We start from the raw sequence: 13,190 nt of genomic DNA, 5'->3' as shown, positions 1-13,190 counted from the left end.
AAGGTGAAGCTCTGTCAGTGAACTGTGCCCTATATCACATGATTAACCTGAAGCTGGGCAGATTTGTGCCTTTTCTTAGCCACAGGAGCTCATACCAAGTACCACCACACAGAGCTGCAGTGTAAACAAGTAAATAAAAAGTAAGGTTGTGCCAAAATTATTGGAACAGTTTGCATTATTTAATGCTGGTTTTTCCAAATCAGAAAGAACTGAGCCAACTTATGGGACAATGAAAAGCAACCCACCTTCAGGACATCCTGAGAAGGGTGGAGATGAAGGATATTGCCATGCAAAATGTCCCAGTTTCTTGTTTGGAGCTGCAGGCTGTGAGGAGTGGTGCATGACCAGGTCCCTGCAGCTGCCTTTGCCTACCTCCAGGAAAGCGCCTGGCTGGTGCTGACAAGGGAGAGCTGTGAGTATCTGGGGTGACAGCTACTGCTAAAGAAAAGGGGAAAATGACCTCCCCTCACACCAGCAGTTGCTGCCCTATCTCTCCAGCCCCGCTGCAGGAGTGGCAAGCCCTAGAAAACCTCTAAGCACCCGCTGGTACCAGGTAAGCCAAGATCCTCTGACTTTTGTATGAGTAGTGCTCAATGAGAAGCCTCAGAGCATAAGCTAATAGACAGCAGCTCTTTTAGTGAAACCTTTATGTTAATTCAATACAGACTACTTATGGAATTTCCCTTCTCTGAGAAAATCTCAGCTTCTATAGCGAACAGCACTCAGTCTTGCTCTTTTTCTTTTCAGAACTTCAGAAGTTCCCTCAAAAATTCCCCGAAGCCTTAATAATAATGATTCTCAGTTGCATGTCAGGATGTAATGTACAATGTAAAGTTTTCACATTTGAAGCTCAGCATAGTTAAATTTACCACAGTGCTTCACATTCAATTTATGCCAAGAATTCTAGCAAAATCACATACTGTTCAACTAGAGATTTAGCATGGGGTGCTTAACAATGAATTATTCAAGACTACCTAATGTATCGTGGTTTCTTGAGAGCCTAATGTATGTATGTGTATATATTTATATATAAAATACCTGTGAGCCATTTCAGAAAAACAGTTTCTGAGTGAGGTTTCAAGAGTAAAACTTGAGGATCTTTAAAAAATAGGTGTCCTCCTGAAAAATACAGCAGTTTTAGTGAGAAGAAAACCTCAATAATCTTCCCTATTCAGCTATACATACATTCACTTAAAGAGGATCTGTATCCTGCAGGACTCCTTTTAGGTGAAATTTTAAAATTATCTAAATTCTGCAGTGAAGGTGTTGTTGGATTTTTTTTCCTATGTGCCAATTGATGCGGCATTTTAGATCTCACTGAAAAGTTTTAAAGAATTTCCCTCATTTGTAGGTTTGAGAAGATTACTCCACTAGCAATCATCCACAGTACTTTTCCCAAAGTACTTTACTGAGTGGGTATGCACTTCCTTTTTACTGATGGAAAAACAGAAGGAGATGATGTGGTCTGCCCGGGGTAAACAGCTTGGTATGATGCCTTTTCAAAGCCCTTGGGATTGTATTTTTTACCTGGCAGGGGGCAGCCTGCTGGGAGGACATTGAGCTGGGCTCAAGGCAGCTCTTCAGCCCTTAGTTCTGCTTGCTCGAGGGGGACAGGCTGAGCAGAGTTCTCAGCTCACAGCTGCCTCTTTGGCCGCTTTTTCAGATGACCATGGAAATAACCCCAAGGGCCAGACTTTCAGTTCTTCCTTCTTCCTCTGACCCAAAGTGAATTTGAGATGACTGATTTTATATCCAAAGGGGGATCAGCTGCCACCATCTGATATGCATTCCTGGGGACCTGTCTCCTCTTTGACACCTCATTGAGTCTTTCTCCTTAAGAGAGCTGTGCTTCTTTGCAGAGGAAGAGCACCTATTACATTCCTGTGCACATCGGTGTGGTGAGAGGGCTGGATTTTCACACTGATGGCCAGGAGGCAGTTTGACTACTTCTAGCAGAAGAAACTTTTCCTGCTGGCTGCAGGGGGATTTGCTATGGTCTTATTTCAACTTGCAGCCTGGAATATCTATTTTGAGCTCCCTCAGGTCCTTGTGAAGAGATGAGTGACCTAGAACTCCTTTTGGCACCAGCAGCAGCTGGGATAGCTCCTTTTTCCTAAGGCATCTTGTGAGGAAGGGCCAATATCTGAGCTTTCTCCCTGATGACTCTTGGTGATCACAATCTGAGGCTTTCAGAAAATAAGTAGCAAGGAAGGAGCTGGATGCTATGTGTCCCAGAGGCCTGCAGGACAGACTTTAAGGGACAGCTGGGCAGGACAAGTAGAGCTTCAGAGGTCATTTTGTCTTGGGCTTGTGACTAGGACAAGAGGAAAGATAAGCACTGCCTCTAACAATAAAGGATCATCATTTTCTTGTCCAATAAGAGTACCAGAACACATTTCTCCAGAAGAAACTCTTTGAGGGTCTGATTTTTCCCTGAATCCCCAGTTCAGCAGCGAATGCTATCTCTTGCCCTAACCACCAGCTGCAAACTAGCCAGGGATTTCACTTACATTTGCCTCCCGTGTTGCCTCTGGGCAGGACGTTGGACAGGTTACCTACAGCAGAGAACCTGCCACCACTGTAAGCCTTCTCAAAGTATAATTTAAGTAAACTCAAGAGGAAAAATAGCCCAGAGACAGTGCCCGTGGCCAAAACCTCAGGCAGAAGTGGAGTCACGTCAGTCCACGATACACAACAAGCTACTCTGCATCTTCTTGCCTTGGTTTCTTCCCTGTGAAATGGGCATGAAAATATTCATCTGTCTAACAAACATGATTAAGTGTAGGTGGAAAGAAGGGCTTGTAAAAACCTAGAAAACTCTTGAGAATGGTGTTCCTGTTCGCTTCAAGCAGGATCTGGTCTGGATACTGAATTCCAAAGGGAAGCATGTAACAGGGCCAAGGTGATCGCACTTGAGCACACAGGCTGCCAGGGGAGCGCGGGCACGGGACAACGGAGAACACGGAGGTGATGCAAGAAATATTTAATTGGGTTTATTTGCTAAAGACATCACGTACTGGCTTCAAAAGCAAATCCTGATGAAAAACCCGAGTGGCAATGAAAAGCTGCCAACACTGCTTTGTCGGGGAGTTTGGGTGGCCAAAAAACAAAACAAAACAAAAAAAGAAAATAAAGAAATGCCAGTACCCAAAGCCCAACCCGGGCCCCCTCGCCTTCTGGAGGCGGCCCAGCGGCGAGGGAGAAGGGAGGGCAGCGCTCGGGCGGGCAGGGTGACCGGGCACGGAGAGCGCACACACACACACAGAAACACGTGTGGGCTGTGCACACACACCCCCGCAGCTGATGCAGGAAACCGACCGCGGCACAGCCCCCACCGGCAAAACCCGCGTCCCGGGCCAAAAAAGGGGCGCCGCGGCCGAGAGCGCGACGCGCCTCCTCCTCGTATTTCCTCCCCCGCCCACTTCCAGCGGCGGAGGGGCTCGCTGCCGCCGCCGGCTGCCGCCCGGGATGGAAAGTTGTAGCCGCGGCGGGATGCGCGGCGCGGCGGTGAGTTTCCCCGGCGGCGCCGGGGCGCGGCGGGCCAGGCGGGCGGGGGCGCGGGGAAGCCCGTCCGGGCGGGCGGGCAGGGAGGAACCTCCGGGATCTCCGCGCCAGCCCCGTCTCTCTGCGCGTCCGTCCGTGTGTGTGTGTGTGTGTGTGCGCGCCCGGCCGTGCCGGTGCCCCGGGGGCCGGGCCCCGCCAGGGGGGAGCGCGACGCGCACCGCGCAGCGCCCCGAGTGGCGGCCGTCGGGGGAGGCGCTGCCTCGTGCCCTGCCGGGCGGGGACCCCCCTTGGGGAGACCCCGGGAGCCGCGGCGGCGAGGTGCCCCCCCTGCCGCGGGGCAGGAGCGGGGGCCGGGGCGGCGGCGCCCGGGGGTCCCGGCGTTGAGAAGGAGGAGGAGAAAGAAGGGGAGGAGGAGGCGGCGGGGCAGCAGCGGCCCCCCGGCGCGCCGGCCGTGCCTCCCCCGGCGGGCCGCGAGGAAACCCCCTCGGTGACCCCTCCCCCGACCCGGGGAGGGGGCGGGACCGGGAGACCCGGTGACGTCACTGCTCCGGCCGCGCTTCCTGCAATAGAAAGTGAGAGAAGGTAAAACACCCCCCGCCCCCCCGCGCTCCCCCCGACGGTGACCGGGGCGCCGGGGGGAGGGGCGGGGCGGGCCCGGCGGGGAGCGCGGCTCTCCCCGAGGGGACCCCGGCGGATGCGCCGAGCCCGCCCGTCCTCCCTCCCTCCCTCCCCCGCCGGGCCCGCCCCGCCTCTCCTGCCTGCCAGGGGAGGCTCCCGCTCCCCCGCCCCCCGTTCCCCCGCATTGTGTCCCCCCCCCGCCCGCCGCCCCACGGCCGAGGGGCAGGGCCGCGATGGGGGCTCCCGAGTGGGACGTGGGGGATGGGGCTCCCGGAGGAGGGGTCTGCTGCCGCGGGGGGCGGGCGCGGCCGGGGGCCGGGGGGCTGCGGAGCGGGGCCGTGCCGGGGGGCGGCGCCTTGGCCGGCCCGGGGGGACGGTGCATGGAGGAGGGGTGGGTGCCGCCGCCGGGCTCCGTGTGTGCGTGTGTGTGCGGGCGCGGTGGCGGCTGTGGCGGCGGCGGCGCTGGGTCATGTTTGTGTTTGAGGTTGTCAAGTGAAGGAGGCTCCCGGCCCCCCCGCTCCCCCCGCTCTCTCTCCCTCCCTCCCTCCCTCTCCCTCCCGCCGCCGCCGCCGCCGCCGCGCAGGGGTCGCCGCGCTCCCCGCCGCTGCCGCCGCCATCAGCCGCCGCGCCGGCCCCTCCGCCAGGTTTGCAGCGGGCCCGCGGGGGGCGGGAGGGGGCTCGGGAGGCGCTGCGGGCACGGGGGGTGCGGGGCGGGACGGCCGTCCCCCGCCGCCCCCCTCGGCGTGGAGCTGCGGCAGCCACAACACAATGTGTCCTCCGCCGGCGGCGGGGGGGAACGGGCGGGCGGGCGGGCGGGGACGGGGAGGACGGCAGGCCCCGATCCCCCCCATCAGCGCACCGCGGCCCCTGCGGGACGCGCGGGGACTCCGCGCTCCGGCTGCGCCCGGGGGTGCCGCTGCGCCCCGGCTCCCGGTGGCTCTGTCCGGCGGCCCCCCTCCGCCCGGCTCCGCAGCCGGGGTGTCGGGGGCGCGGGGAGGCGCGGAGCCCCGGCCCGGCTGCTCTCGGCCCCGCCGCCGTCCCCGCCGGGTGCCGGGCCGCGGCCGCCCCCCGCTCCTCTCCCCCCTTCCCCCGCACCCCCCCGCGGCATGTGTGCAGCGCTTTGTTCGGTGCGGCGTTGCAGAGGGGTTTTCCCAGGCTCCTCCCTCTTTATTCATTCATGGATTTTTTTGCCTCCCTCCCTTCCCTTGCCTTTCCCTCCGCGGTCCCGCTCGCGCATACCGGCGGCTCCCGGGCTGCCTCCCGCCCCGCTCCCCCATTTTTGGGTGGATACGGGGGGATGTGACCGCTGCGATCACAAAGGCCCGTTTCTCCCTCTTCCCCCCCCTCCTTTTTTTTTTTTCTTTTCTTCGAGCGAGGGAGGGACCGACTTTTGGCGTGGGTCCTGCCCGGTGTTTCTGCCGTGGGCATCTCTCCCCCGAAGGAGAGGGTCCCGCTGGCGAGCGGGGGAGCTTGGTGGCATTAAAGCGTCACTAGGATGTCATTTGTGCTGCAGGGAAGCGTCGCGAAGGGCTCCCGATTCACCGAGACCCCGGGGGATTTCAAACTCTCGCTCCAAATAACTTGTGTAAAGAAGTGACGGTGTTTATTAACGTCTTTGCAAACCTCAGCTCAGCTCAGCCTCAGGGACTTTCCCAGTCCACCCAGAGGAAAGGGGGACTGGGGCTTAGGGAGTGCTGGTCTCTTCAAGCCATCCAGCCACTTTTCTCCATTTCCAGTTCGTGCCTAAGACCTGGAAAAATGGACCTGTTAGCATAAGGTTTTATTTAATTTCTAAATATTTCTGTTATGCTTGCAGATAAAGTGGTATGAGTTAACAGCTTGACAGGCACTGTGCTCTGTTTCGGATTTTTTCCGTCTTTTTCCTTTAACGTGCAGTAATACCCTAGTGAAGAATCATTTAGTCAGAATAACATTTTCCAGCTTTCCTTTGTGTCAGTTGCAGTAATTTTTTTCCTCCTGTTTGGGTTTTCTTATGCAGCAATAGACACAAAAGAAACATTAAAAATTAATGATTATATTCCTCAATATTATGTAGACTGAAGGGGTGGTTGCAACTAGTCTATTTTAATTTGGTTTGAACTGAATTTTCACCAAAATATCGTTGCCTTGAAAAACAATGTAAGTGCCCCTAAATTAATACTTACAACAAATGCTAAAAATTCTACATCCTTCCTCCTTTGAGTGGCTGTCCTTAATCAATTTGCCTGTATTAGGGCCATTCCAAAGTTCATATAGTTTTAAAAAAATTCTTCCTAGTGTTTACTTAAAAGAAAAATCTGTTAACATGAAGTATTATTACTATAAAAAGAAGCAGAAAGTTGTTCTTTTTAAATTTTGTTTAGATAGAAAAGTGTAATTACAACAGTAATTTTCTTGTTTAAGTTCTTGTGCGTAAATAGTTTTCCATAGGTTTTTGAGAGATTTCACATCCTATATCAGAAACTGAACAAAACGCTTGTTGTACTGTTACCAATTCCTAATAATGTTTCAAAGGAAAGAAAGTGCAGGTAGGTCAAGAACTAGTGTGATCCTCTGCTGTACACTGATATTTTGGCAGAAACATCCCATGGGGAATTCTTCCAAGCTTACACATTCCATGTAAAGATTCTGTAGGTAATGTTACAAATAGGATGTTGCTTTGTGCGTTTGCCCTCCCCTCTGTACTTCCCCCACCCGAAGCTGAAGATCTGTATCTGAAAGCCTGATGCCAAATTTAGTTTAATTTTTTTGGATTTATTTGCATGAGGCAAGGGTTGTTGGAAGATGTTTTCTGGCTTGAAAACAGCTGACAAATGTGGAAAAGTGTTTTAGTTTTCTCATGCTTCCTGAGTAATCCTAAAAGGAGTTCCAGCCTCACGTGGTTTTCTTCAGATACTGGAGCACTTGGCTGCATAAAACCTGTTGGGGAATCCATTGAGTGCAGGTTGTACAGGCGCAGTGGGAGCTGCAGGTCGGGCTCTGGGTGGCGGGAGCCCGGGGCAAGAGGCCGGGAAGTTTTGCCGACCCTTTGCACAACAAAGGGCACGGATCTGTGGCCCTGCCAGGGGTCCAGGGACACAGCAGGAACCCAGGACTCGGCTGGAGGACCCCAGACTATGGCACGCATAAGACTGGGAGGGTGTAAAAGCCCCGGGGATCCTTGAGGATCTGTCCCCTGAGGCACCAGCTTGGGCTGTTACTCTGGTGTTGCACCGTGGAAAAATTACCTAAAGGGACCAGAGGTCTGAGGCTCTGCTGTGGGAAACCTGGATTGAGCTGGCAGGGAAATCTTGGCTGGCTGTGTGAGAGTGGAGAGAGTCAAGCCTGCTGTGAAGAGACTTTGGTCCCAGCAGTGTAACTCTGGTGGTCAGAGTGTGAGTGTCACAGTGGCTCCTGGGCTGTCAGACAGGAAAGTTTCCTAAGCAAATCAGAGGTGCAGAAATATTTCTTGCTAATTTCCATAGTCATTTGAGGATGAAAGGGATCAGATAGGTATCTTTGTTTCTCTTATTGATGTCTACATCTCATAACTTTCTCTCTCTCTGTTTTTTTTAGCATACGGATTAACTGAGCCCTTTGACAAGTTTATGGAGCTGCCATCTCTCTGCTTCCTGTACCTTCTGTTTCTGAGAGAAGAAAGTGGTGCATGAGATTAGAGGAAAATGCCTCGGACAAAGCAGATACATCCCAGAAATCTGAGAGGTATGTAGCTCTCTGAGAAGGAAAAGCTCTTGGGAAACTCAGTTGCAGTTTCAATTACGAAGTTAAAGGAATATGTATTTAAGAAGTTGATTTTGTTCCAAAAGTAGCTTGTAAGCAGGTTTTAGGAGTTGTCTGTGAGACCTCTCTAAATTTCACAGGGAAATAACTGGAATGTATCCTTATTCCTGCAGTCTGTGTACTTGACAGCATTCTTGATATTCTCCAGCTTGCAGCAATAGCAAAGGAAGAAAGTGCAAAGGAAGAAGCAGTTTCCTTATCAGAGAATTGACAGTTGAAATACAGGGGGAGGTGGGAAAAGGGTGTGCCGTGGCAGAACTTGACATCTGGCAGCCGGTTGTTGTTTTTCTTTAATACTTTTCATTTTGTCTTGCTTTTGAGGGGATCAAAATCTCCTCCCATGCATGGTTTCTCACTGTTTATCCATCACCTGCCACCCATGCTACCTTGAGCATTGCTAGGTTTGACCTTGGTCTCCTCGCTCTCCTGCCTTTGCACAGCCACATGGTAGCTTGGCTCTAAGGGGTGACAAACCTGCTCTGCAAACTGGCAAGCTTACATGTCCTGGCATTTCCTTGAACAAAATCCCTGTGCACTTCACCAAGCCTGTACAAATGTGAGGAATCTGATCCTATGGATATTTGTTACTGCCTTGGTAGAAGTGGCCCTGGAGGAATTAAATGAGGGGAAAAATGCAGGTCAGTTGACGAGCAGACATTCATGTTGAGGGAGAGCACACTTCCATCCCCACCCTTTTACCCAGCTTTTGGGAGAACATGCTTCCACCTGCACCCTTACATGTAGCTGTCATCAGGTTTTTTCAGGTTAATTTTACAATTGCAGCGTGGAAGCATCCCTTCAGAGGAAAAAAGCCATTACAAAACCACAAACATCATCATAAAGGCTTTAGGGGCAGGAACAGCATTTGATTCTGGTTTTGACTTTTTTATGTCAAAACACAGCAAACATCCTTATGTTAGTTTACAGTTAAGAGTCTCCCAAGGGCTTGTGCATACAGCTGTATCTGAGACCTCGTGTTTGCAGATTGTTGTCATTGCTACCACTAGCAATCTCTGCTGGAGAATACATTGTCTTTATTCAGGAAGTGCTGACTAGCATTTTGGTGTGATGGATAAACCTCTCTCACAGATCAGGAATTTTACATTGCTCCTTCTTGCTGGATGTGAAGTAATAAATCAGAGCTGAGTTTTTAATATTGCTGCTTACCAAGTTGCTGACATAACTGAGCTTATGTTTTCTGATCAAATATGAGAGTTATCTAATTTTTGTACTCTGACTGATATCTACTCTTGTATTGCTTGGAATTTAATAGGAGTTAAATCTGTTGTAAAGCTCTCTATTCACTTAAATAAATAATCTAATTAATCTCTTAATTGTGTAAGAAATTAGTTGCCTTTTTTTCTTGCATAATTTCTCCAGTCATTTAGCTTTTATCAACCCTGTTGCAGCAGTTTTCATCAGTTCCTATTTTTCTTCAACTAATGGAGTTCTTGAATGAGTTGAGATGGATTAGATGTTGAGAAGAAAAATAGCAGAATACAGCAAGTCCATAGTTAGAAATTATGTTGGAACAGTCAAAACTATACAGGTTGCTGCAAACTTTCAACACCTTGTGAGCATATATTGCCACTGTCATGGGTTGTTAGAGGTGAAGTGATTTGAAAAATCAGTTTACTTCTCATTAGTTATACACTATTTCCATTTCTAGTCTAGATAATGCAAAAAACTGGATTTCACTTTCTTTAGTCATCTTACCTGTCCCTGAGAGCATTGCAGAAAATACTTGCTTGAACCCTCAGTTTTTCCTGGAACTTGGGAAAACTGAAAGGTTTGACAGGTCTGTTTTCTGACCGTTTATTTTTGTGTATGCAAAGGTAGATGTATCTTAAATTGATACTGTTAATTAGCCATTAAAGCTTTAAAAAATGTGTGGTTAACACATGCTTTAATCCATGGTAATTAGTGTTGATGACTACTAAGTGTGCAAAAAAGCATAGATGTATGTGGTCGATGGTGAAACTCAGCAAACTTGGTAACCAAAAAAATATGTTCTGTAACGTTTGAAAGATGAAGCTGTAAGATGAAGTAACCTGTGTTTTTACAGGTTTTTAGGTTAAAAGCTATTTTTAAGTTGTCTAAACCTGATTGTCACCTTTTGTACTATGTACAAAGAACACTCCATGGCCTTACCTGGCTTCTCCTTCCCTGCTGCCAGCTCCTCTCGTTGCCCCATAGCAATCAAATTGCCAGCAGCTTTAACTAGACCTGCTCAGAGCCCATCAATGTTTAACTTTTTTGGAGATCACTGTTGAACAGCCCTTGAGATTCCCTATGCTGTTGCACATTAGATGAGTTATTTGGGTTGCACTTGCAGTCCAAATCAGCCTGGAGAATAAATAACCAAGTGCAAGAACCTAAAGTATTTTCCCTTAAAAAAAAACCCAATGCAATCCCTCTCTCCCTTCCTGCCAAGAAAATGCACATGAGAAAAACCACCATAGAGATCCCCCACATACACTCCCATTAGTTAATTTGAGGTTTGCTGCAGTGTAGGAATAAGTTCTGAAGGTTTAAATATTGGCTGTGTTTACCGTAAGCAACCTTATTGTCTGGGGAAAATAAAGTAACATTGTTTAATATAGAGAGCTAAATTTAAGATTTTGTCAGGAAACCTTAAGGCTCTTCATTTTTTCATGGCTTGGTTTTGCTCATTTTGTTTATTTTGTGAGATCTGACACCCTTTGGCAGAAAAGCGGTGGCCCTAAAGTGTTAGGATCAGTGAAGGATCCTAATATTCTGAAGATTTCACTGTCTTTTATCCTGAAGATTTCACTGTCAGCTTATAGATGTGTCAATACAGTGCTGTACTGACCTGATTTTACAGCAGGAAAAGAAACCTACAGAAGTAAGATGGGGTATGGGAAACATTATTTTGCAAATAAAAACGAATCTAATTAGTTCACCATTTGTTTTCATGAATATATTAGTGACATGGCTTTGATGCCTGTTTACATCTGAATGAGCATGTTGAATCTGAAGGTACCAATAAGGCATGTGCTGTGCTGCCCTTGTTTCATTAGGTTGTTTTGTCACATCAGCCTTCCCTGCTCCTCACTGCAAATCCCTCCCTAACCTGCAACACGTTGCCCTCACCAGTGAGCTGCTTTGGTAAGAGGAGTCATGCACAGTGTCAGGCTTAGTCTCCTGACCAACTTAACTGCGTTGTCATCCACAGCAGTGGGGCTGAGTGGCTAAAATTTGAGAGAAATTACGGTTTTCCAGGTCTCAAAGAAAGATATGGATTGGATGCATGGAAGTTCTGGGGTGTTTAGTAGTTTCAGAGGTGGAGGACAAAGGTGTGCCTGGGAGAAGCCTGGTATTAGTTGTCTATCAGTGATGTGACTGGAGCTGGGTTCATAAGCAAGTGTTCCTGATGTTGTCTTTTAAATATTAAGGGTGTGTTTTGTGTTGCTAATCAAAAGCATCATCATTCCTTCTTCAGAAAACAAAGAGGAAAGTATTTGCAAAAGAGAAAAATACCTGTCTCGCTCAGATACCCAGAGGTCTCATTTTCTTATTTTCCTTTACCATTTTAGCTCACAAAAACTAACAAAAAGACTCCTTTGCATGTGGCTGCACCCTGTATTTACATGGGCAATCGATCCACATGTGTAAAAAAACATTTCACGGAATCTGTAATGTATTCCCAGAAGTACAGTTACATTAGAGAGTCGTGCTTTTAGCAGGGCTGAGTGGGCTTAGTTTGTTGTCAGGTGGTTGTGAGGATATAGAAGGAAAAACGACTCGTGTTTTTGTTTACTTAGAAGTACCCAATTGCAGAGTTTAAAATGAAAAGTTTTGTTATGTGTACACTGTTTAGCACAGTGCTGTGATTCACCAAAACAAAACTGTAACAAATATTTTGAATTTTGTTTCTTTCAAGATAAGCTTTCTGGTTTTTTTTAGAAGACAAGTTGTTGCTGTTTTCCCTTCTCAATCAAGTATTTCTCTTTGGAAGCAATGGCAGACAGGCCCATAATGTTCAATGGCCACTTCCAAATAGGTTGGTAGCTTTGCAGTAATCTGAAAAGCATGCTTAAGTTTGCTGGAAAGCTGTTTATGTTATGGCCTTAAAATGTCCAGAAGAGCTGGGCATCTTCTGCTTCTCAAGTTAGCAAAGTCTCTTCGTGTTGTTTTAAGATTTTAATGTGCTTTTAGTGCTGAAATAGTTCTGTCTACTTTGAAAACTGACAGATTGATATCCTTATTAGTGTTGGTTGTGTAGTCTGTGTAAGTTATTAATAGATTGGTGTGCTGTGCTTTATTCATGGTTTTCATCAATTGACTTAATAAAAATACTGAGCTTTCTCAAGGCTTGCTTCTAGAATTTGTGCTTGCTTGAGTCGAAAGAAGTGTGAAAGCACATTTGACTTTTGGGTCTTGGCATTGTTTCTGAGACAAAAATGATGCTCTAATTTAGGGTGTTCCAGAGGGACTGCTGGTGCAGTGTTAGTACATCAGAAGTGCTGATGGGTCTGCACTCTGTGCCTTACTCATGGACATCTGTAAATATGTTGCCTATGTGTCTTGCCTAAGTTTCTGGAGCAAGAGTGAGACAGACACAGGAGGAAGAAGAAGTCAGAGTTTTGACTTGGTGACTTTGCTATAGAAATATCCTGTGATTTGGCAGCAGTTTTTGTTTCTGTATATCAGATAGTTTCATATAATTTCTTCTGCAAACCAAAGCTGAGCTCCAGACTTCTCTCATGAAGGCAGAGAGAATGCATGGCTCTGTTGGTCTGTCACCAGCTGGAGTACCAGGAGGTCTCTTGTTGAGTGCACAGAAGTGCTCTCTTCCTGTGTGTCTGGAGTTTCTCATTTGGGATGTGGAAGAATATTGCTTTTTGTTTATTTGTTTGTTTGTTTGTTTGCTTGTTTGTTTTACTGGTTAAAATGTAAGATCTTTGGGCTGTGTCTTACGGTGTGTATGGTCCAGCATCTTGCAAATTAGATATCTATGTGCCTGCAGACTTTAAATTTTGTTGTAATGTGAATGATATCTAAATACAAAAAACTGTCCCACATACTCCATGGTGTTAGAAAGGCTATGTTTGAAGCTGCAATTTGCCACCTTTTCCCATCACCTCTATTGCTCCTGTCTCATGGTGCTGTGTTCCTAAATTTGATCATGTGTTTTCAGCTGGGTGTAGATCTACTCACAGGATGGTTGAGGCCTTGTGTCAGTAGCCACCGCTGATGGACAAAAGCCTGTTGAGAGTGGATTGCAAGAGAGGAAGGAACAGTAAGGTGGATAACACTGGTCACTG

The 13,190-nt window shown here is 48.3% G+C and overlaps 1 protein-coding gene across 2 annotated transcripts in view; it reads left to right on the top strand.

The window, feature by feature from the left end:
- Positions 1–2,903: 2,903 nt before the first annotated feature.
- HIVEP1 (HIVEP zinc finger 1) overlaps positions 2,904–13,190 on the top strand; it is a 126,273-nt gene continuing 115,986 nt past the window's right edge. Inside the window, exons 1-2 of one of the 2 annotated variants that reach the window (XM_079300822.1) lie at positions 2,904–3,507; positions 7,678–7,824. In XM_079300822.1, the coding sequence (XP_079156948.1) occupies positions 7,785–7,824 (40 nt within the window). In that variant the 5' untranslated portion in view covers positions 2,904–3,507; positions 7,678–7,784. Of the gene's footprint in view, positions 3,508–4,298; positions 4,767–7,677; positions 7,825–13,190 lie in introns of those variants that run through there. The other variant, XM_079300823.1, reaches the window with a different exon arrangement.

The sequence above is a fragment of the Erithacus rubecula genome, assembly GCF_903797595.1.
Source record: "Erithacus rubecula genome assembly, chromosome: 3".
Taxonomy (NCBI): Eukaryota; Metazoa; Chordata; class Aves; order Passeriformes; family Muscicapidae; genus Erithacus; species Erithacus rubecula.
Note: the sequence above shows the minus strand (reverse complement) of the source record. Positions and strands in the feature narration are given on the sequence as shown.